Raw genomic sequence first — 24,519 nt, forward strand, 5'->3', positions numbered from 1 at the left:
GCTGCTCCCTCTCAGTTTCTTTCTGTGAGGTGATCGATGGTGTGATGGTCTTGTATCTGGTTTTTGAGGTACGATCTTATTTTTCTTAGGATTTCAGAATTTCCCAAATGCAGACCACATGTTGTTGCGTCACCAGCAAGCCTGTAAGTACGCTGATTTCCCTGAACATCTGCATGTCTGAGGAAGTATTACCATGTAAGCTATAATTTTTTTTTTTTAATCGATTAGAGTTGCAGCTCCGCAAGTGTAATCATCAATTGAAACTGTCATTTCAAAGAAACGCCCAATTACCAGGTGTCATATCATCCATTTGGGCTACCAGTCAGTTACCAGTAGTTAACTATAACTCCACCCAGTTCCCTGGGCACTATGCGCTAGCCCACTCTGACTTCTTCTTGACAACCAACATCAGTATGATGAATATTATCGTTTTGTGGGAGGTTGCTGTTGGGCACAGTTTAAATGGGCTGCCGAAGGATGTGCTATTAATTGATAGGGGAGATGGTACGCAGTCCACTGGTGTGTTCCTACCTCCAGCAAGGCCAGTCTGGCAACCATAGCGGTCCCGGCCAAGAAGACACTACTTACCATTGCTGGCAAGCAGGGTGGGAGGGGACTAAACATGGTAGTGTTGGGGGTAGTGGGACGAGGCTGGAGAGGGTGGGGGGGACGAGGGGGCTTGGGGGGGGGGGAGGTTTAAATCTCAGTTGTGTCACAGCTGGAAGCCAGTCTGGACTTGAAGCAGTCCAGTGACTCGGCTGTGACCTCTTGGGGCAGTGTGTTACATTCTGGGATGGTGTGGAGGAAGACTAAGACATCTGCAGGGATGTCGTAGTTGCACAACATTCCAATATTACTCATTTCATATGCATGCATTGGTCTCTCTTGATATCTGAGATTACTAAAATTGAAATTTTACTGAAGCTTTGTTATTGCTGTCGACGATCTTTCGTGCTTCCAACCGTAACAGTGAGCGCGGCATTGACACTGAGGAACACAATCGACAGTGACATTAAGAACTGGGTTTTATGCATGATTCTGCAAGAAGGAGATTGATGTTTATTGTCCTGTCACACATACTATACATGACATGATTGCAGACATCGTCAAAATTACTTTTGGCTACACACCGTGACATGCTAAACCGAGAGAGAGAGGGAGAGAGAGAGAGAGAGAGAGAGAGAGAGAGAGAGAGAGAGAGAGAGAGAGAAATTATTACGTAACTCCGGCGCGTTAATTAATACGTTTCCTCACCCAGTGCACGACCTTCCCACCACCCCCGCGCGGGCAAACACACACACTCACAAGAGCACTCTTGACACTGATAGGGCTTACATCGGCATTCTTTACAAGTTTTCGGCCGGAGTGTTTTTCGGTCTGTCTTTTTCTTCTCTCTCTCTCTCTCTCCCCACCCCCCCTCGCATTCTGTCAGTCAGTTGATTTATCAATTACTCAATAAACCTGTTCCGAGGACTGAAGCTATTGAGGTTACAGGCCCAAAGAACCGGTGGCAGTAAACGGAGCGGAACGCCCGTGGGATCAAAATCAGTGTCAGTGGGACCAATGTTTCTGAAAGTCACAAAGCCGTTTTGAGTATCATTTTCACAATGGTGGAAAAGTGAGCTTTCAGTTCGAGCCGCTGACTTTACACGACAAAAACGAACCCTCAATGAGTTTGCACCTGCTCGGAACAAACGAACCGGCATGGTTGTGACGCAATCAACAGGTGTCAACAAGGGGATGTCATCCTGAAAATTGTCCGGCAGTGATCACGAATAAGGGGCACAGCCCAAAGCGTAATAATCTGTCAAATAAGATAATCCCAAGTGATTAACATGTCTAAATGTAACAAAATATATATTAACGTGAAATGAGTTTTCATATGAAATTTTTCAGCATCAAAACAAACGACCAGCAAAGATCTCTGAACGCAGGCTAAATCGGGACTATGTTTCCCAGGGTTTAGCGGAAGCGTAAGGTCACACGCGTCATTTGGCAACCGTGGGATATGGAGGTCGGTGATCCAAACTCTTGAAGACATTTAATTTATCAAACCGGCACACGGCTAACCAAGTTTTGGCTGGTTGTTTAGAGGTAAGTACGCTAGGTTGAATTGTTTAACTAAAGGAAATTTGCTGTTGGTATTTCAAAGCCGTTTTCGACTGGTTCGCACTTGTTGGCCAAATACAAACACTTGTTAGACAACCACTGACTGTCGTCTGGTTCAGAATAGTAAGCTCAAAGCAGAACTTTACCCATTACGACACTCTTGATCCGGTAGATTATTAATTCGGTCAAGCCCGTGTGGTTCACGGTGTGCAGAGCCGTTAATATCGTCAGTAGTTACGTGATCTTTTAATCAGAAAACGTTCCGCCAGATTTATTTGATACTCGGCAAAGAAAATTTAGTGAACTAAGATGTCATGTGTTATTTACGTTACTACGGTCTGAGCAGTCTGGACAGCGCGTGTATTTAGTTTGCACAGAAATGACCTCGGTGGACATGCAAAAGGATTTGTTGGAAGTTCATTGTTATAGATAACCATGGAGTTAAGGTGGTTGTATCAAGTCTTGAGCTGTTTATTTGCCTGTGGTATGGCTGATAATAAGTCAAAATTAGTAAATAATTTATTGCCATATAATGATGATATTCATGCTTGGTACTTGGTAGAACATATGTACTTTTTATATGTTAACTTTGAAATGAAACATTTTGTCAAAATGAAAATGTAGTTGAAAAAAATAAATCAGTCTTTGCCGTAGTCTTACAGTGTGACCATCTGTTTCTGTCTATAAAAATTCTTGGTTCTCTCTCCCACTAATTCTGTTTCAGGTTCACACACACACACACACACACACACACACACACACACACACACACACACACAGAGAGAGAGAGAGAGAGAGAGAGAGAGAGAGAGAGAGAGAGAGAGATGGCATATGCTGTATACTTCAGTTTTTACTTGTACAGTAATATCCCAACAGTAATTAATATTCCAATATATGCACAAGGAACAATTTTTAAAAATAATATAGTTTAGTATGTATACATATGTTATTGCTCATGCCATGTACATATATTCATAGAACAGTTACTTTTTAACTGGCTACTCAGATGGTTTTTTTTAGTTTCATTGTATTGTGTGTCATTGTTTCTTTCACAATAATGATAATAATAATAATGATACTTATAATGATAATAAGAGGACATTAATTAGCGCTTTCCTCATTGTGGAAAGTGCTTTACAATCCACACACACACGCATATGAAACACACTCAGTCCTCAACTCACAACCATGCAAAATAAACATATATGTATGTGCGTACAAACTCATACGTACAATACAAACATCCAACCATTGAAACATCCATCCATTCAATGCACGTACAATACAGTGTTATAAATATACCGACACAATCAACTAACTACTTTCATGTATGAGACAGGGTCTAGCGGAAATGCTGTGGAAGAGGAAAGTCTTGAAGTCAGACGTTAAAAAAATATTTAGTTCATTGATTTTGTTTGTATTGTTGATTGAGTATGACTGATTAATGAGTGATGAATGAACAAAACAATGTAAATTAAACAATAGTTTTACGATCAGTTCTGGGCTAACAAATGATTTATTCACATACTTGTGCCTGCTTGCAACCAAGCATGAACATGAATGTGCACACATGTATGCACACATATACTGACATAAGATAATTGCACAGGTGTGCCTGTGTGCAAATAGTATGCATGTGTGTATGCATTCACATGTGCATGCACGCACACACACACACACACACACACACACACACACACACACACACACACACACACACACACACATATATATATATACATGTATAGAATAGTCGATAGACACAAACGAACCTCTCAAAGTCATATACAGTGATCACACATACACACACGCAGAGATACACACACACACAGACATAGACACACACAGAGACATATTATACAAACACACACAGACACAGACACACACACACAGACACACACACACACACACACACACACACACACACACAGACACACATATGCCACAGCAGCTTAACATCTGATTTATGCGTAAAAAAAAGTGTATATGAGATTCTTGAAAGCTGGCAGCAGAACTAGTAACTCTGGCATTCTTTGTAATTTGGTCAGCAGCCTAAGTGGTAGACATCTCAGCAAATCTAATTCGATAGCTTTTAAATTAACTGGGCTTGAATCTTTAAAACCGGATGCCCAGTCATAATGAGAAATCCACCAGGTCCACCCCCTGCATACCCCCCCTCCACCGCCCTCCATCCTCCACTCTGCCCCTTCCCATCACCCTGCACCTTCCCCTCCTGCCATGGACAGTCATGAAGTGGCAGATTCATGATCTGGCAACATTGAGGCAGGAAACGTCAACCTTTTTCCTTTATTTCTAATTCTGTCTTGTCCCTTCATCCTCAGCAAGGTTTCATTGATAATTGTTGAAGCTGTACCTGCCAGGGTTTTTACCCTGGAGGACCACATACAGTGGTTGTCTGACTGGTTCAGCAGGAGATCTGAACATGGTGGAGACTGTTTCATCCTGATCGTCTGCTTTTAAGATACATGTATAATTCATCCCCCTCACCACTCTCTTCATTTTGTTGGGTTTTTCCCTTTATTTGCTCTGCATCACATCTAAAGTAGTACAGTTTCAGTTTCAAGGAATTGTCAGACTGTGCAGACTCAATCCATACTCACTACAATGCATCCGCCTAAGCCCTTGGAAGTGAGAGAATATGATTGCACTGGTTTGAACTCCTCCTCTCACCAGTATTTTCTCCCTATCTACAACTACAAGACGTTGAGTGATGGTCTGGAAGTGGAGGCTAGTGATTCAGATGAGACAGTGCACCAAGGTCCTGGGTGCAGCATGCACATAGCGCATGTTAAAGAACATGTAGCAACAAAAGGGTTGTCCTTGACAAAATTCTGTAGAAAAATCAACTTTGATAGTAAAACTAATAAAAAAAAAAAAAAAGAAGTTTGCAGGTGGAAAAGAAAGATGGTTCTCTGCCTGTAGCATGCGCTCTCCCTGGTGAGAGCAGCCCAAATTTTACACAGAGAAATCTGTTGTGACAAGAGTAATACAATGATAAAAATAATATTGATAATGGTGATAATAATGATTTTATTCATAAAATGCCCTCCCATGAAAAACATGCCCAATTCTGCTGTATAATGTATTAAAAAAAACACAAAAAACATGTACTCAAACATTAAAATGATAAACGTACATGCATAACCCTGTGCAAACAGCCAAACAAATGCTCAAGCACTAATCTATAGATCATACTCATACACAATCATCACTGACTACACAATCATGACTATGCTCATCTTATCATATATATCACAGTAACTAAATAAGGCGCTGTATATATCACATTACTTTATTCACCATCAAAACACTTTACCATATCACAATATGAAACACTCCCCCTGGTATATAATACAATACATGAAAAAAGTATTTCACAATTCTAAAAATCCACTTCAACTCTAAAAGCTAGCCAACAGTGGAAAGGAAGGAGCCATTCTTGCCTAACCTATGTAGCTGACAGAACAGAGTGCGGCACAAGTGTTAGTCATGTGCATCCATGGACAGTGTTTCATCTAACTCTTTAAGTTGATGCCAAGGTTTCTTACATAGTGACAGACTGGAAGAAAGGTATGTCAAAACCAGAAATGGGCATAGGGGTAGAGGTGACCTGGAGTAGTTAATTTTTGATCGGTGCCATTGGCATTTAGCATGGCTTTATCTTATTTCATCTTTAGTTTGTTCAAGATTACTCATCTGCTCAGTGAGCTACATCCTCAGTACAATTTTTCAAGCTAAAGAGTTGGAAAATCTGAATGAATGGTAGAGTTGTGGAAGTGGGAATCGTCTGCAAAGAAATGGTAGCAGTGACCTGACAAACGACAGTGCTTAGAGTTAGAGGCTGTGTTTACATAGTAAAATAATAAAAAATGGGCCCAAGACTGAACCCTGTTGCACTCCACATATCAATATAGATGGAGTGGATTCATGGCCAACAAGGTTAGACTGGGTACAGCAAGTTAAGTATGATATGAACCACATACAATCAAGAACCATTCCAGAGTAGCCAAAAGTGGTACGCAACTTTGTGGTAAGGATGCTGTTTGATGGTGTCAGAAGCTTCCAGCAGATTGAGCAGTGACAAAATAGACACATGACCACTTTCAGAGGCCTGATGTAGATGATTAACTACTCACAGCAAAGCAATTTTGGTGCAATGACACTTATGTGTAGGCTAATTCAGTAATTGAAAAGGTTCCAGAAGGTTATAAAATGTGATTCCAAATGATGCAGTAACTGTTATATTAAAAAATACACTGCAACACAACACAGCGCAACACACCACATCTGTTGTAAAAAAAGAAAAGAAAAAAACCCCAGACCTATCTATACCTGATCCTTGCATAGTAAACGAAGTGCTCTGATCAAGTTTTGAGTTTGAGAAAGCACAGATCTGTACACAGACATATAATAAATATATAATATTATATGATATATATATATATATATATATATATATATATATATATATATAGTCATACACGGTATAATGTATACATATTCATGATTTACAGGAAAAGAGTTTGGTTTGGTAGAATTTAATTGATATACTCTGTAGAGTTTTAGACAAATTCCAAACACAGGTGTATCAATGTTTTACTAATATATGTGTGTGACAGCTGTCATGGCAAGGGAAATCCTCTGTGTGTGTGTGTGTGTGTGTGTGTGTGTGTGTGTGTGTGTGTGTGTGTTTGTCACTGTGTGTGATCAAGCTTAATTAAGTCAATGGGTAAAATGGCTTAAAAAAGGAACATCTGTGCACATCACTGTCTTTATTTTAAAGGTATACCATTACTATACTCACAATTCTGCTTTTAACATCACACCTTATGTCAATATGTGTGTGGTGAAATTTTATGACAACTTGCTGAGAATAGTACTGAAATTGAAACTGTAACAGGAGGAAGTAACACTTCAGCTGAAACAATGCCACAGATCACAAAAGGTCCCAGTGTGTTAGTTTAAAACCAACATTTAATTACACATACTTAACCATGACCCAACTAGTGCAGACTCCGGCAGGGGTCTGACATTCCTGCCACAACATTTCAGACTGCAGGCAGGATGAAGAGGAAAGATCAAGTGTTCAGGAGAAAAATCTTTGTTTATAGTAGTATGTGTTAATACTGTCAGTGTGTTGGAAACTTAACAGAATATGGGAGAGAATATGTACTGTTGACAAGGTTTTTAAGGATTTTTTTTATATGACAGAATGAGGAAGATGCTGGGTAAATTATAACTGTTGTAGACTTTGTTATGTCTTTAAATACAATTGTAGTATAGTATGTGCATTAATTTGCCAGTCTGCAGGTCTTTCATTTTTTAACCCCCTTTTTTTTTTGATGGCTTATATATTTTGAAATGCAAATGAGACAAAAGGTGATGATTAGGGATTTGTTTTAAATTTGATTGTTTGCTTGATGTTTCAAGCTTATGGCAGTTTAATAAACACAAAAAATTTGAGAGCCACCATGATGTGGGGGTATGTTCTTGAAAATGCTGAATAAAGTTAATTCTAGAATGTCAGTGTTTGTGTGTACTATTACAATGGATGAACTGTGCTATTAGGGCATGTGTTTGTTAGCTGTTGAGCACAAATGTTTAAGCTGGCATGCAAAAGAAATGTGTTTTTACAACTAAGAAGTTCAATTTTTCTGACTTTTTAAAAAATGCAGACAAGTTTAGGGACTTCTTTGTGCTGCACATGCAGAACATTGTCAACAACAGTTCACTTGAGCTTTTTAAGTGAAGAGACATAAATGATGATGTGATTTTCAGTATAGCAACCGTGCCACCATGAAGAAAGCTTTGAGAAGCAGACAGAGAAAGAGCGTTGGCATAGATCCAGGAAGGAGTGGGGCTGAGAGAAATCAGCAGAAGGCTTGGTATGACCCACTCAATCCATCCAAAGACTGAAGACACTCACAATTCTTGGCTGAAAGTGTTGGCCCTGAGATCTGGTTGACTTAGCATGACAACTCAAAGACAGGATCATCTGATTTTTCTCAGCGCCACATGCTGCAGATTTTCAACTGCCAGCTGATCTGAGGGTTGCTGGAAACCTGTACATCAGCAACCAGACCACCTGCAGTCCTCTGCATGAGGCCAGCTTGTTCTCCAGAAAGACCAGCAGTTCATCCAGTTCACTCTGGTCCACATGAGAGTTTGCAGGACCTGGTGCACAATACACCAACACTGGACAAGAGAACACTGGGCAAGTGTGTTGTTTACTGATGAATCCTGCTTCACTTAGTCCTTCAGTGACGATTGAGTTGGGATCTGGAGACATCCAGATGAACAGTTTTTGTTTTGGGGGCTGTGCATGAGAATGACTATTGTGGCAGCAGATCTGTAATGGGCTGGGGAGGCATCAGCCTTCATCATTGAATTCCCCATTACCACATCCTAGGCAGTCTGACAGGCCTGTTCAGAGACGAAATCCTGCAGCTTGTTGCTCTTCCCACTCTGGACCATTGGATCAAACACCATCCATCAAGAGACAGTGCTAGACCTCATCATGCAAGGATGATCAGTTACCTGCAACATCAGATCCAAAAATTCCCTTGGCCAGTTAGTTCTCCTGATCTTGCACCAGTGGAACACATCTGGCATGAACCAGGTCATTGAGTGCGCAGCAGAAACTGTTCCTGACAACATTGACAAGCGCTGGCACATGGTGCAGTAGGAGTGGATGACAATACCACAGAGAACCCTTCAAACACTGGCCCGCTCCATGTGCCAGAGATGCATCAAGTGCTTTACTGTTAATGTGGGACGTACCCGCTTAAAGACACTGTTTGCATGTTCCATACTTTGCTGATTTTGTAAAATGGGGGTTGCTTCATTTAAATGCCCATAACTTTTCAATGAATTTGTTTTTGATTTCTCTTTGTTGATGAAATTAGAAATAAAAGATAAATGAGTATGTTACTACATACTAATAACATGTATTTTCCTTGTGGCAAGTGAAGGTGATCTGCAAGGCCACCAAAGATGATCAGGTAAGGCTGTTTTAAAGGCCCAGTAAAGCCTGAAGGAAATCAGTTAGGCTGGTAAAGATGAGCACTCAGCTATTGTTATGAAAAAAGAATAGTTAGTCTCCTAAAGGGCATCAGTTGAGCATTTGGTTTTTGTTTGTTTGCAGGGTGTGAGTGAAATCAAGCAGCCATCATGGGGAAAGTTTTCACGAAGATTTTCAAAAGCAAGGAGATGAGGATTCTTATGCTGGGCCTGGATGCTGCTGGTAAAACCAGTATCCTTGAAGTAAACAGTTGGAAGTAATATATTAATATTATTAGACTGAGATTTGAGAGAAAATAATGATATGCACAAATGCAGACACATACATTTGTTTTTTGTTTCCATGCATGCACTAAGTCACACACACATGCATGCATGCAGGAGCACATACATTTTTTTGTTTACATGCACAGACACACGCACGCACACATGTGCACGTGCGTGCGCACGCACACACACACACACGCACATGTACAAACTCACACAGACATGCATGCATGCAGGAACACATACATTTTTTTGTTAACATGCACACACACACGCACACGCACGCACGCACGCACGCACGCACGCACGCACGCACGCACGCACACACACACACACACACATATGCATGTACAGAGGAGTGGTCTCAAAATGAGACACGATCAAGTACATAGTATACACACTTATACATGAAGAAATACAACTGAAGAATACATACATACAATACATGATACATACATACATGTATGTATGTGTTCATATCAGCTCGTGCAGACACATACATTTATTTTTTTTCCCCTCACTTGCTTCAGTTTCTCCACTTTCTGTCTCTTACTTGTTCACCCTGTGTATAGTGTGTTCCCACACTGCCATTTATATAATATATATGCTATATCCTGTCTCTAGATTTGTCCATCTGCATGCATCCTATTTAGTTTGCCAGCGTCAGAATGTCAAAGTGTTCAGGTTATGTCAGTACCCCCTTCCAGCTGTCACCATGATGTATTGAAATGCACAGCAGTGAGTCAGTTGGCTGAAATGCTTTGCTGATCTCCAGTACGTTACGGTTATGCTTTCATAGAAAATTGGGGCAATGGATTTTTTATGGGGCTGGATGTGGGAAGGTGTGGGTGAAATTGGATAATTATCAAGCTGATTTTCTGAAAGTAAGCAAAACTTGAGGTTTCATTGTCAGTGTCTGTCGGGTTGTATACCTTTCAGGATTTTTCTGAGTTAATATTTGATATGTAATGATATATGTATGCATACTTCAGGTGTACAGTGTGCATTTGCTTATCCATGGCAGACAACTTGTGTCACACAAATGTATGTTCTGTTTTCACCTGACCTCGCACTCTCTCTCGACCTCACTCTCTCTCGCTAACTGTCCTCATCTGTGCATGTGTGTGTCTGTGTCTGTACACACATGATTACAAAGAAAATGATACATGCCCTGGGGCACTCAAGGGGTTAATATGTAAATAAATTGTATTATGAATAGAATGATTGTATCCATATTGAGGAAGATTTAAAACAAAAAGCAACTCCAGATGTGTTCTTTTTATTCATGCTTAGTTTTTATTATTTTTGTTATGTTTTTGCTTTCCTGCTTCGCTGTCTGTGCCATCTCAGTGGTATGACCCTTATGCCAGTCATCTTAAACCCCCCCACACCCCCAACCCCCAAGCCCCTTGCTCCATATGTACATCCACACCAAGGCTGGTCTGTCTCATATGTTCAAGTTGAGGGCTCCTCATTGCCTGAAATTCCATTTCCTGCATGTTGCCCCCCTCCCCCCCCACACTCTCCCCCCCCCCACACACTCTCCCCCTTTCTTTTTTTTCTCCCTCCTAGTTCTAGATATTATAACTCAACTTTTCAGTGTAGCGGAAACGTTTACTCCCACCCATGTAAGTGCTGTATCAGAGAATGGACATGTTCACTCTCTATCTCTCTGAGCTCTCTCTCTCTCTTTCTGAGCTAGCTCTCTCTCTCTCTCTCTCTCTCTCTCTCTCTCTCTCTCACATCTATTTATCTGTCTATCTATCTGTCTATGTCTCTCTCTCGAGATAGATAGATATGGAGTCTGAACTGTTGACAGAAGTATTGGCTGGTTTACAGTGCAAGGAAATTTCACATTCCAGATCAGTGCTGAACATTCTTTTGTTAGTACACTTTTTCTCCTTATTTTCTTAACACAAACAGCATAGACAATTTTTGTTTTCATCTTCTGATGCTTAGGTTTCACAAGCTGCTGTTGTTATTGCTTATTTGCTTTCTTTGTCCCATTTTTTAGACTGGATGTGGGTTCAAGCTGATGTATATATATGTAAATGATATACTTCCTTTTACAAGATATGTTGTTGAAAAGCAATTATCAAAATCAGCATAGTTGAACAGTAAAATGTCACTGGTGGGGGTGTAGTTATGTATGGTGGAATAGGGGTGAGTGATGGGAGGATGATGCCACTGAAATAACGCAACATATGGGTTGGCAAGGGGAAAATAAAAGCCAGTGGAGTCAAAGTCAAAACAGTCGGCTGTGATAAAAATGTGGGTGGGCAGATTCTGTGTTGAACTGGTACTCTGACTTGTCAACTGAAGAAGTGAACTTAATAGGTGATTTTCAACAACACAGAAATGATTTCATATGCTTAATAGCTGACTTACAACAACAGTGATATAGATGATTTCAAAGAATCAGAATCCGGTGGCTTTGGAGGTATAGTTTCCTTGAATAGATCACACTGATAGGATAACTGAAGCTAGGATTTAGGAATATTTTGTTCATGTCATTTTCTTTGTCAGTCCTTGTCAATTTAATGGTATTTCAGCTGTTTGATCAAAAGCTTAAACACTTTGATCATATGATATCCAGAACTTTTTGTTGTTGTTCAAGTAAGAAAATGTCTCATTCTTTCTTCGTTATTAATCGTTACAAACTTTTTACTCTTCATACAAGTTCCTGGTGGTTTGCATTATTCCCCAACGGACCTAGCACTATCAGAAAAAGGATATTGTTCAGTCCTGTTCTGATAATTTTTTTCCCACCTAATCCTGCCACATCCAAAAAAAAGTTTTTGTTGTCTTTCAGTTATCTTTGACACATTCACATGACCAGAGGTCAAGATCATGTCTTGTGGTTATATGTGAGAGTGAATATACGCCATTGTGCAAAATATCTATTTCTGTGTAGTTGTATACATGTGGATGTGTCATTCAGTCTTTGTGCCAGCTGTGATTCTGTGAAGGGACTGCATACATGTGGGTTTTTCTTCATGCAAACCATGTGATTTTCTGTTGTTGTTTTTATTTTATGTTTTATTATTATTATTATTACGTACATGTATTATTCTTTTGTTATAGCAGATTGTGTGAAATTCGGGCTGCTCTCCCCAGGGACAGTGCGTCACGACAGTAAGATGTGTCATCTCTGCCTTTTTTTTTTTTTTGCCTTCAAGTTCAAGTGTATTTGTTTTCCTATCAAAGTGGATTTTTCTACAGAGTTTTGCCAGGGGCAATCCTTCTGTTGCTGTGGGTTCTTGTACATGTACTAAGTGCATGCTGCACATGGGACCTCAGTCTATCATTTCATCTGAGAGATGAGCTTCCAGGCCACCACACAAGGTCTAGTGGATGGGGAGAAGGTACTGGTATATGTGGGTATCGAACCAGTGGGCTTAGATTCTCTCACATCTCAGGTGGATGTGTTACCATTAGGCCAAGACTTCTTCTCTCTACATGTGGATGTATCATTGTGCTAACTCTGTGATTCTTTGATTCATCATTTATGAATTTGCAATATGGGTGTATCAGTGTCGGTGTGCAAACCATGTGATTCTATATGCAAACAGTGTGAATTGGAGGAGGAACTGCATATGTGCGGTTGTGTAGATCTGTGTGCAATCTGTGTGATTCTGTGGTGTAATTGCATACGTGTGTGTATCTGTGTGCAAACTGTGTTATTCTGTGGTGAGATTGAACACATGTGGGTGTATCTTTGTGCAAACTGTGTGATTCTCTGTTGTAATTACAAACATGCCAATGTATCAATGTGCAAACTGTGTGATTCTGCAGTGCAGTTGCATATTTGTGGGTGTGCCTATGCAAACCATGTGATTCCCAGTGATGCAGGATTGTTTATTTGTGTGTGTGTGTGTGTGGTGTTTGTATGTGCATGTGTGTGTGTGTGTGTGTGTGTTTTCCTTAACTCGTCCTCATCCCTTCTCTACAAGATGAAGCTAGGCCAGCCGGTGACGACGATCCCCACTGTGGGGTTCAACGTGGAAACTGTCAGCTACAAAAAAGTCAAGTTCAATGTGTGGGTAGGTATTGGATTGCATTCCTTTCTTGTCACAGCAGATTTCTCTGTGTGGGATTCAACCTGCTCTCCCTCCACCTCCACATCCCCACAGGGATGTGTCACTGCAGTTCAACATCACCCTTTTTTCTTTCTTTTGTCTGCAGTTATGTTTGGGATTTTTGTTTTGAGTGGTGGGTTTTTCTACAGAGTTTTTTCCAGGGACACATTTCTTGTTTCCATTGTTTTTTCTAACATGTGCTTCATCAGTGTATGCTGATCATGGGACCTTGGTTTAGTGTCTCTTCTTCTTTGTTCGTAGGCTGCAACTCCCACGTTCACTTGTATACATGTACATGAGTGGGCTTTTACGTGTATGACAGTTTCTTTCCCCCACCATTTAGGCAGCCATGCTCCATTTTCAGGGGTAGTGTCTCTTCTAAACGACTAGCACCTAAACCACCACTCAAGGTACAGTGGAGGGAGAAGGATAGTTATCCCACACCACACAGGAATTAAACCTGGGGCTCTTGTTTCCCTAGTTGAGTGTTCTTCTACTAGGCTATTCCTCCACAACTGGGTACCGTTTGATATAAATGGAGCATCTGTGATGTTTGTGGTAAGTCATCTTACTTTCAGAACTAATAATAGTTATGGTATTTGGAGACAAAGCAAAATGTCTGAAGCTAGCCTGATGTCGGAGGAAGAACACCAGTAAACAAGTAGAGCTAGGAATAAAAGAATGAGATTGAGAGCACTGGAGGGAATATTATTGATGAAAACTGAAACAGTGAGTGCGATTAGTAGTTGCACTTGTGAGAGCAGTCATTGCAGGCTGATTGACAGAACCTTGACAGTAGTTTGAAGCAAGTGAACATATATTTGTACACAGATAATATATATACACCCACACACCCAGACACCCACACACATAACATAATTCATGTGGGTCCCCACAAACATACTGTAGGATTGAACCACCCATTTACAATTAGTTTCAAATTTGTTTGAATTCCGTAACCCTTTTTTGGGGATGGGAGGACAGTAATCAAACATGAAAGAGATAACAACAACAACAACAACAACAACAAACAAACCCATAACTGTGCAGCATGCTAAAGAGGAAGGGATAGTGAGGTTTGAGGGTGTGTGTTGTGGGTGGTGGAGGGGCTTGACCAAATGTCTTCATTTCAAAACTGACTGGAGTATTCAGTTTTCAGTTACCAAAGCAGAAGAACAAAGTGCTGTAGAGAAGATATATTTTGAGACATCCAAAATGATAACCAGAACCACCAAAATACTGTGTATTGAAAAGAGGAGAAGTTAAAAAACAGCAAACACTGCAATTTTGAGGTTCTGAGTATTATTATTTTCTGTGGACAGGATGTTGGGGGACAAGACAAGATCCGACCCCTGTGGCGACACTACTACACAGGCACCCAAGGCCTCATTTTCGTTGTGGACTGTGCTGACCGTGAGCGCATCGATGAAGCGCGGCAGGAGCTTCACCGCATCATCAATGACCGTGAGATGCGGGACATCATCATCCTCATCTTTGCCAACAAGCAGGATCTGCCAGAAGGTGGGTGGTGGTTGTGTGATTGTGACAGATAGCACTGATTTGTGCCTGTCAGTGTCAAACATCTTATTGACTGCTGGGATCTGTGTGATATCAGGCACAAGCATTTCAAAGCTAGCTCCATGAAGACCTTGTTCAGAGATGTGCCTCAGGATACTATTTTTCAGGTCCTTTAGGAAGTGATTATTTTAAACTGGGTTTAAATCCCCCATGGACTGAATGAGATGTGGGTGAATTGGTCTGTTTAATGTTTTTTTTTTTTTTAATCTTTTGATGTTACTTTGGTTTCCCTTTGACTGGCTTCAAGGAACTGATGGGTTATCAGCCATGAAATGGTCCCTTTGTGATAGGCTGGGCAATAAGCATTTGATTTTGATGATAGCAGGAAAATTGTTGGTACTATGATTGTATTTGTGTTGTTGGTTTTTATTTTTATAGTTTTTTGTAGTTTTCTTCTGTTGGTGATGACTGTCTGCAGCCATGAAGCCACATGAGATTCAGGAAAAGCTGGGTCTGACGAAAATCCAGGACCGCAATTGGTACGTGCAGCCATCGTGTGCCACCACCGGGGATGGCCTCAGCGAGGGCCTTACCTGGCTCACCTCTAACCACAAGTCCTGAGACATCGCTGTCCCGCGGTTAGCAGAAAACGTCACCCACATCAAGACGCCTGCGACTGTCCTCTGCTCTCCAGTCTCCTCACTGTCCAGGTGTTTTGTTTTTTTTTGTTTGTTTTTTTTATTTTATTTTTTTTCTGAGAGCTGGGTCGGTTGGTCCTGGGACATGAGAGCATGTCTGGGGGACATGGCACCGTTCTTCTTTCTCTAGCTGTGGTTAGCGTTCCCTTGTCTGCGAGTGCGATTCTTCAGGCTTTTTTGTTTTTATTGGGTGGTGTTTTCCTGTTGGAGAGAGAGAGAGAGAGAGAGAGAGAAAGATGCAATGAAACAGAGGTGCAAGGCTGAAGGGGGTGGTATGGCTATCTGAAATATAGTGAAAGTGTAATCAGTGGATATGGAAAAGAATGGGAACTGGTTTTAAGACTTTGGAAATAAGGGAAGCTTCCAGACTGCAATTGATTGTCCTTCTTGAATATTCAGGAAGTGAAGCATTTCGGAGTTTTAATCTTTATTTTTTTTATATATATATATCAGGAAACATTGTGGTGTCATGTGACATTTAAAAATGTACATTGCTGTGAAGCCATAATGGAGGTACACAATGTGTGTGCAATTGAAGGATGTTGAGGAAGAAGAGAAACTTCAAGCAAAGGAAGAACGATGCAGATTAGCGTCCAGGAATGAGGAGCGTGTGATCTGTGAAGCATATGTACTGTGAATGGAATCCTTTGCTTGAGGGATGTAGCTGGAATGTGACTGAGGGACTGCAGTGTAACAGTTACTGTGAGGGATATAGTGAGTGAGTGAGAATGACTTTGTTTCTGAATCTTTTTTGAGAGCATTGTGGCTTTGACATAGATTGGACTGTGATTGAGAGTTCCAGTGTTGTGTGCTTAACATACTCAAGAGTTTCTTGAGTATACAGATGCTGCACTGTTGAATGAACGTTAGTATTGTGTGTGAATCTGAATCTTGCTGTACAGGGACATTCCTGGAGCCACCACATTCAGCTCAAAGCCAGATGTTTCACAACAGCTCAGTTTGAAGAGAACTTGCATGTTTTAACAACAAACAGGACTTAACTTGGGTCTTTTTAATTAGCAAAAAAAATGTGTACATCTTTCCTCTGAAGATGTGAGGAAAATTATCACTCTGGAAGAAAAGAAATGATGAGCTTTTCATGTTCTCATCTTGCTGGAACAGCAGGACATTACATGCTGTCCGCCAATTCCCTGTGAAAGTGTATCGTCCTTCAATCTTGTTTCAGTTTTATAGTTTAATTGGTAGATGTCTCTGTTAAGGTTTTAACTCCAAAGTTGAACGTCGTTTGAGTTTCTTTTTAATTGGTAAAAATTGCTTGAATTAAAAGTTTGACTTTTATTTTTTCTTTTAACCTTTATTATAATGATTTGAATTACAGTGATTGTCTGCTTCATTTAGTGCTTGTTGCTGGCTTTTGTTCAGCCTCTACAGCTTGCAAAATGCAGTTTTCTGAAGAGATTCATTCCGTTTCCCCTTGATGCATCACAGTGACAATAGCCTTGTGTCAGTCAGCTGGTATGCTTTATTTGGGATTTGAAACCTCTATGTTCTGCTTGAAGATAAAAAAAAGTAAGGCAGACCTACTCACCAGTGTGATTTTTGCATATTTTGTCTGCAGTTTTTTGTTGTTGTTTTTTTCTTTTAATAAAATACTACATTGTGCAACACTGGATAGAGATGTCACAAAAAGAGTACACAATTTTTTGCTAACTTGTACTCAAGTACAGATATCAGGATAGGCAGATCTGTTCTTGGCCCTGTAACATGATGGGGTGTGACTCACAGGAATGGCAAAGGACACTCACCAGAGAAACAGTTAAGGGTCCAGTATACATTCAGACAAAAGTTCCATTATTTTGGAGTACACATTTTTTTTCTGAAAGTACATAAACTCTTCTTAACTAGTACTCAAGTATTGAACATAAGGTGGGCAGGTAAGGTTGTGACATCCCTTTCTGTTCAGCAGACATGGAATGATGCTATCATTGCTCTTGGCAGACACAGGAGTCTGGAAGTTGAGGTGGAGCGACAGCTTTGTGGGTATGGTGCATGGGTAGAATGAACAGGTTCCAGGTTTGAATTACACACTTACCGGAATATTTCCTCCCTCGCTATCACCCCTTTATCAAAGACCTTGTGAGGTGGTCTGGGTGTTTGTCTTTCAGATAAGACAGTAAACTCAGTTCTCATGCAGCATGCATGTAGCACATGTAAAGTAACCTTTGGAGACACATTGAAAGATTAAACATACTTATGCAGACAGAGGGAAAAGAGGATGGCACCAGGATATGTTAATACTCTCCTTGGGGAGACAGCTGCCCAAATTTGATGTGGGAAAATCTTCCATGGTTAAAATGTTAATCTAATGCAAAATACCCCACTTCCAGCTTGGCTCCTTGGAATAAGAATATTGACTTTCACCCCTTAACCATTATGTCATGTGGTGGGAAGTGTGAGAACTGAGGACAAGCATGGTTTTGATGATTTAATGGAACGGGAAGAAGATTGGTGCCTTATATGTCATGATGATTTGAATGTGAGTGAAAAGTGGATGTCGATTATCAAGGGACACAGAGTCACTGGGAGGACATGGTGTGAAGGGGAGCTGTGTGATGTGTGCTGAAAAGTGTGGTGTTTGGGGGGCACTGTGTGAGTGAAGCTCTGTGTACGGTGATAACACTATGCAAAGTTTTGGGATGACACTGCGTGTGACTGTAAAGACACAATGGTTAAGAGATAGGGTGTGATTTAAGGATGTGTTCGTGTCATGTGATTGAGGGATATTGTATGGTGGAAGATTCATGTAAGGGGGATGGGAGTGGAGATGTTGAGGTATTTGGAAGGGGGGGTTGGTGGGAATGGTGGCACAGTATGATCAAGGGTACACTTAAAAAAACCCAAAAAACAATTGGGACACAATATGCACAAGGGACATTCTGCGTTTGGGGAATCAGTGATTACTAAGGGGTTATGTGTAGTTAGGGTGCCATGGTGTGTTTGTGTGTGTGTGTGTGTGTTTATGTGTTGGACATTGGAGCTGGGTGGGGGCTGGGGGGGTTGGATAGTGGGATCACACTTCATTCTGAAAAATCACCCTAACTGTGGGATGTGTTGTAGTCAATGACTTGGAAATACTGTTGTACAGACTTGAGGAATATTTATTATCATGTCTTAAATTACAAAGACACATCCCAGTGATTCTGTTTTTTCCCACCGTCCCAGATGTATTTTTTACTGTTTTGAAAAATTAACGAAAGTAAATGAGAAAAAAGACCAAAAAAGTGAGCTAGTGACGGAAGAATCATAACTTCCCACCCCCCTGAGATTATGTTGTGTGATTCCCATTATTTATCATATGTCCTTCCTTTTCTGTCATGGGCTACAGTTTCCCACATTCAATCCATGTTGAGTGTGTGTGTGTGTGTGTGTGTGCTGAATAAGAGAGAGGGAGAGAGAGAGTCAGGTACATGAAAGAGAAAAAGTGGTGTGAGAGGCACAGTTAAAGCACCTGAGAGGCATCTTCTGACCCGAAGTCCAGAAGAATACAGGGACACAATTTGGAAGATGGAATGAGTCTTCACCCCCTTTGCTTGTGTTTTTCACTGACTTTTCTTCATGACTCAAAAGAGTTAATGGGAATAAATAAACTCTGATAAATCTCCGACTCTTTGAAAAGATCTTACCATATATCCTGTGTGGAAGATTACAACCAGATGGATATGCTGATATTATTGCTTCTGGAGTTGTGTGAAAAGGCAACCAGGGCCTTTAAGATAGGCATAAAGAAAAAAAAAAAAAGAAGAAAGAATTTAAGAATGAATCTACAGACAAGAAAAGGAGAGCTTTCAAGTTTTTCAGGAAGGTTGATGCTGCATGAAAGTAGTTATTTCCCTTCTTTTGATGGTGTCATCAGTGAAATCTATATGTACACACATACTACATACAATGGCACTAAAGTGATTAAAGACAGCTGAGATTACATAAATGTTGGATCTACCTCAAAACCCATAAACAAGTTCTGTAACTCTGTTATTCACACTTAAATTTAGTCTTTAGATGTGGTGTGTTGTGATTAAATTGAAAGAAAGCATGAAAAAGAAAACCTTTTTGCTTTCTGTTCTATATGTGCTGATGAAAAGATGGCAAGGTGCCATATGGCAATGTATGATGTGGTTAGAATTGAATAAGAATAAAAGGATATTAACATCAGAAGTCCAGGAAGAATAATTGCTGATACTTAACAACTGTTGCTGTTCCCCTGCAACACATACATATTTCAAGCCCTGTTTTCCTCTCATACTGTATTCATGTAACAGTTCTGACTTAACACACACACACACACACACACACACAAATACAAAACATGCAACACACATCAACACACACACACACACACACACACACACACAAATACAAAACATGCAACACACATCAACACACACACACACACACACACACACACACACACACATAACAGCTATGACTTTGCACACACACACACACACACACACACACACATGCACAGAATGAAAAGCACATGCAAACAATGAAACACACACACACACACACACACACACACACTGAAAAACATTCACACTCTCACGGTCTTAAAATCTAACATACACATCAGAATGAATCATTCTTAAGTGAGAGAAGTGCAAGTTTTGATAAGTTGTGAGAGGGGCAATACTTGTACAAGCGAGCATCAGTGGTGGTGAGAAAAATTAAGAATGCAACTGTGAGACTTCAGAAAGTGAGGTGCAATTTCAGTGCTGTTGTCTGGATTTGTGTGTTGATGGCTGATACTTTGATGTGCACCTTGAATATGTAATCAAAACCATATAATTTTTATACATGTGTCTTGAAAGGCACTTGTGGAATTGAATTGGATGTGCACACTATTCATGCGTTTGTATGTGTGTGTGCATGAATGTGTGACATTGATATTTTATTTGCTTCAGTGGACAACCATGATGATGGTGTGTGTGTTTTATGTCATAGCATTTGTGTTCCAGAAAAAAAGATATTTCCAAAGTCTAAAACTGTAAACATTCTGCTTGACAGGACATAAGTACATCTTTAAAAAAATTTTTTTTTTAAAGAATCCATGTATTTGAACAAAACAGTATAATGAGATGTTCAGCACAACATCAGCATATGGATTGACAGGTGCTTTACATGCTGATTTGGACATCTCTGTTGTGTGAATTAATAATACAACTGTGTGCAAATGGCAGGCCTGCACCACATGTCCAGATATTGAAATGATAGCAAGTTACGTTAGACCAATCAATAATGCTTTTAACAAGGTTCGGTATTGTGACAGCCATGCTTTGGCCTGATGCAACTGCTGTGGATCTATCTAGAGAAATGTCCACACTGCTTATGACACTCAAGTTGGAGCAAGAATGAAGCCTTGATTGTGCGCTTGCCTCACAAGGTCACTGAGATCACTGAGATAGAGCTGTTGAACAAGTTAGGTAGATCAGTAAGGACACACATGATCACTTGACCCAGTTTGGCAAGTTAGTTCTTTCTTGTGGGTGTCATTTTCCTTCAGGAAATATTCTGTATCGAGATTTTTAAAACCACAGTGTTCGACAACACCTATTCAAGTAAAAAAAATAATAAAACCCCAAATGGCTTCGCAGCCTTGATATGATTAAAAAATTGCAGCTTTTGAAAATGAAGGCCAAAGCAGTTCTCCTGCCAACTTCCTTTGTCATAGAAAGTTCATGACCTTAACCTTTTAGCTTGATTGAATGGAAAGCTTTGCAAGTTCAGTTCGCTTGCTTCAAAGTTTCAATGTGTTCAGCTTCTACCAACACTTCAAATGCAAGAGCGATCGCTTGATCAGTAGGGATGTCACATGTAAAACTTTGCGTAGATTAAACGCAAGAACAAGGACTCTGGTTTGAGTTCTTTGAAGAGTGTGAACACACTTTAATAGCTACTGGTGTGGCATTTTCAATTAGCTGTATGCAAGGAATTCCATCTATTGTATCTGCCAGTAGGTCAGTTATTGACACTGATAGTGATCTTTAAGAATTATTTCAAGCGTGTATCTGCTGATAGATTGAATTGTGGTTTGACATTTTCAGTGCTTGTTAGTTTCTTTTATCCGCAAATAGATGAATCATTCTTTTGATTTTTTTGTTTTGTTTTTTGTTTTGGTTGCAATGTTTAAAGCATTCATCTGTTATATCTGCCAATAGGTAAGTTATTGATTTGTTATCAGCTATCTGTTATGGATGCATGTGGCATCCGCCATGCAGTTATGAAGAGAAGCGAATTGTGTATATGTATATATTCATGTTTTGTTATTTTGAATTCATCAGCGTGTGAGAGAGGTGTACATTCATGGGAAAACAATATCTGGACAAGTCAGTGTATTCAGTATACACACTGTGGCCTTTTGGGTTTGTTTCTGTTTTGTTATTTTTGTTATTTTTTTTATTTTGTTGTTTGCTTGTTGAACTCAGATATGTTTAAAATATGTTTGAAAACATTTTTATACATTCCTGATTGAAAATCTGCTTTTTTCTTTCTTTTAATTTTTTTTATACTGTTGATGAATACTTCCATTTTGTTGTGTAAAAATAATGTGACAAAATGCATTACAAGTGGTGGAAGTCAAAATGTATACAAGTGATGCAGACATAGAGGGGAGGTGATGGACATACAGACGTTAAGTTGAAGGGGAGGGACATTCTGGAGACAGCATTTATGAAACAATATACAGTCAGATTTTCTTCAAGAGGTTTCAGATAACACAATGATGTACAGCTACTTGTAGCTTTTGAAATGGAAGTGATTTAAAGATCTGAATTTAAAGAATTTAAGGCAGCAAAAAAAAAAAAAAAAGCTTTAATGTTACAGCTGAAAAAAGATTTGATCTAAAAAAAAAAAAAAAAAAAAAAGAAAAAAAAACACACAAAAAAACAACACCACCACCCAATCATATTCACATCCAGTTGAAGCAAAAAACAAAAACAAAAAGTATTGCAGGTAGTCTGCTAACAAATAATAGCAATATATATATTGCCATGTTCAGGGCAGTATATAGAGAAGTTAAAAGCTTTGTTGTTACAGGAGAGAAAGAATTCCCTCAGATAACAAACAGAAAACAATTGCAATTGAAATAAAAACTGTGCATTCTGGTATTCCTCAAACGAGTACCAATGGTATTGGTAGTTTCACAGGCTCTCATGCTTAGTCGGGGCAGTCTTTGGAGAAGTTGACTGACTGTAGTTGCCGTAGAATTGCAGAACATGTGGCTTGCCGTCTCTGTCCTGCCTTGTTGCTGTTGTGTAGGGAATAAGGATCACTTTCATTTCAAATAAATCAAATTTTTTGATAAATTAAATCTGTGTAATGTCATTTCATCATATTTGTTTGTACATTTGAAATTGAAGAGAAAGAAAAGAAAAAAAAGCTTTTCTAGGATGTGCAGCTAATGTGTTTATGAACTGCAAGGCTGACAGAGTATATGTAGTGCCAGGATATCTGAGATTGTCACGCTGTTCAGTTTTGTGTGTGTGTGTGGTTTGTGTGGTGTGTGTGTGTGTGTGTGTGTGTGTGCGCGCGCGTGCATGTAGACTTGATAAAAAGTTTCAAACCACCACCACTTAAAAGAAGGAAAATAGTCTGCAGTAACTGTAATCTTCTACTTTCCTCAGCCCTGTGGTGATGCTGGAGGCCCTTTCAGTTATGAATAGTATCCCCACCTGAAACCCCTGTGCTTGAAAGTGCCTCATTTCTGGTGCTCTCTTGGTTTCTGACATTTCCCCTTTCTTTCTGTCACCATCTCTTCCCTTATTTTCCACCATGGTGGTCCATTCACATGTATACTTTTTTTTTCTAGAAAGCTTAGAATAATAATAATGATAATATATATGTATGTGTAAACTTTCTGGACTTGGATTTGAACATCTATGTTCTATTCTTTTTTTGCCCAGGGATGTGTGAGATGCCCCTTAGCATTTTTTGTTATTGTTTGTTTTGGTATGTTAGTAAAAAAAAATTGTATTAAAACTATTTATATTGAAGGTGATTTTATTATTTTATATTTTTAACACTCTTTTGGTGGAATGGTCAGCATTAGAGGCATGTCTTAGGCTTATGTGCATGAAATGACTGCTTGTGCCCAATTTTTTTCGTTTTTTTCAAGTTACACAGGATTGACTAGTACAGTTTTTCAGCCTTGATATGTCCCTGTGTGGGTTGACTGGGGTGTAAGCAACAAATCTAAATAAATAAATCTGCGACAGCTGTAAAATTTCTCAGATGAATATACTTCATGCACACATGCTTGTGGACACACACACACAGGAACAACTAAAATTTTGCAGGTTATCAATGCCAGACGAGTGTATTGACACCTTCCGACCTCTACATATTTAGAGAAACAGACAGAGAGTTTTATGCAAATCAGTTTTGTGTTTATTGGACTGCTCTGTTTTGTTTTTTCCTCATTCTCACTGACTGAGTCAGAAAACGTCCTTCCTGTTCATTGTTCAGAACTAGCTAAGTTAATGACTGCATAAAATCACTGTGTTGAATTTTCCAGCATGTGTGTGTGTGATTGTGCTGTACTGGCTGCATAAATAATGCTAAATTATTCCTTAAGTCCAAAATGTCATTGTGTCTAAGATTGTTGATTTGCTGCATAGATTTTGTTTACTCTGTATGTAATATTATATCATGTTGATAGATAAGTTGTTGCTTTTATTATTATTCAGGACTAATATTTAATTAGGGGTTTTTACATAATAAGCCACATTATACTGACTGTATATTCTAATACAAAACAAATAAACCATGCAAACTTGAGATGCATAAACAAA

The 24,519-nt window shown here is 39.6% G+C and overlaps 1 protein-coding gene across 1 annotated transcript; it reads left to right on the plus strand.

Annotated features, from left to right (window-relative positions):
• Positions 1–1,990: 1,990 nt before the first annotated feature.
• LOC143286871 (ADP-ribosylation factor 6-like) lies at positions 1,991–24,519 on the plus strand. Its single transcript, XM_076594765.1, has 5 exons — positions 1,991–2,094; positions 9,275–9,382; positions 13,357–13,460; positions 14,819–15,017; positions 15,493–24,519. The coding sequence occupies exons 2-5, from the start codon at positions 9,301–9,303 to the stop codon at positions 15,633–15,635; spliced, it is 528 nt and encodes a 175-aa protein (XP_076450880.1). The 5' UTR covers positions 1,991–2,094; positions 9,275–9,300; the 3' UTR covers positions 15,636–24,519.

The sequence above is a fragment of the Babylonia areolata genome, chromosome 10, assembly GCF_041734735.1.
Source record: "Babylonia areolata isolate BAREFJ2019XMU chromosome 10, ASM4173473v1, whole genome shotgun sequence".
NCBI lineage: Eukaryota > Metazoa > Mollusca > Gastropoda > Neogastropoda > Buccinidae > Babylonia > Babylonia areolata.

Excerpts from the sequence above, each read along its gene's own strand:
- LOC143286871 (XM_076594765.1), top strand. The coding sequence starts at position 9,301 with ATGGGGAAAGTTTTCACGAAGATTTTCAAAAGCAAGGAGATGAGGATT. Across the intron at positions 13,461-14,818 it reads AAGTCAAGTTCAATGTGTGG|GATGTTGGGGGACAAGACAA; the intron begins GTAGGTATTGGA and ends TTCTGTGGACAG. Across the intron at positions 15,018-15,492 it reads CAAGCAGGATCTGCCAGAAG|CCATGAAGCCACATGAGATT; the intron begins GTGGGTGGTGGT and ends GACTGTCTGCAG.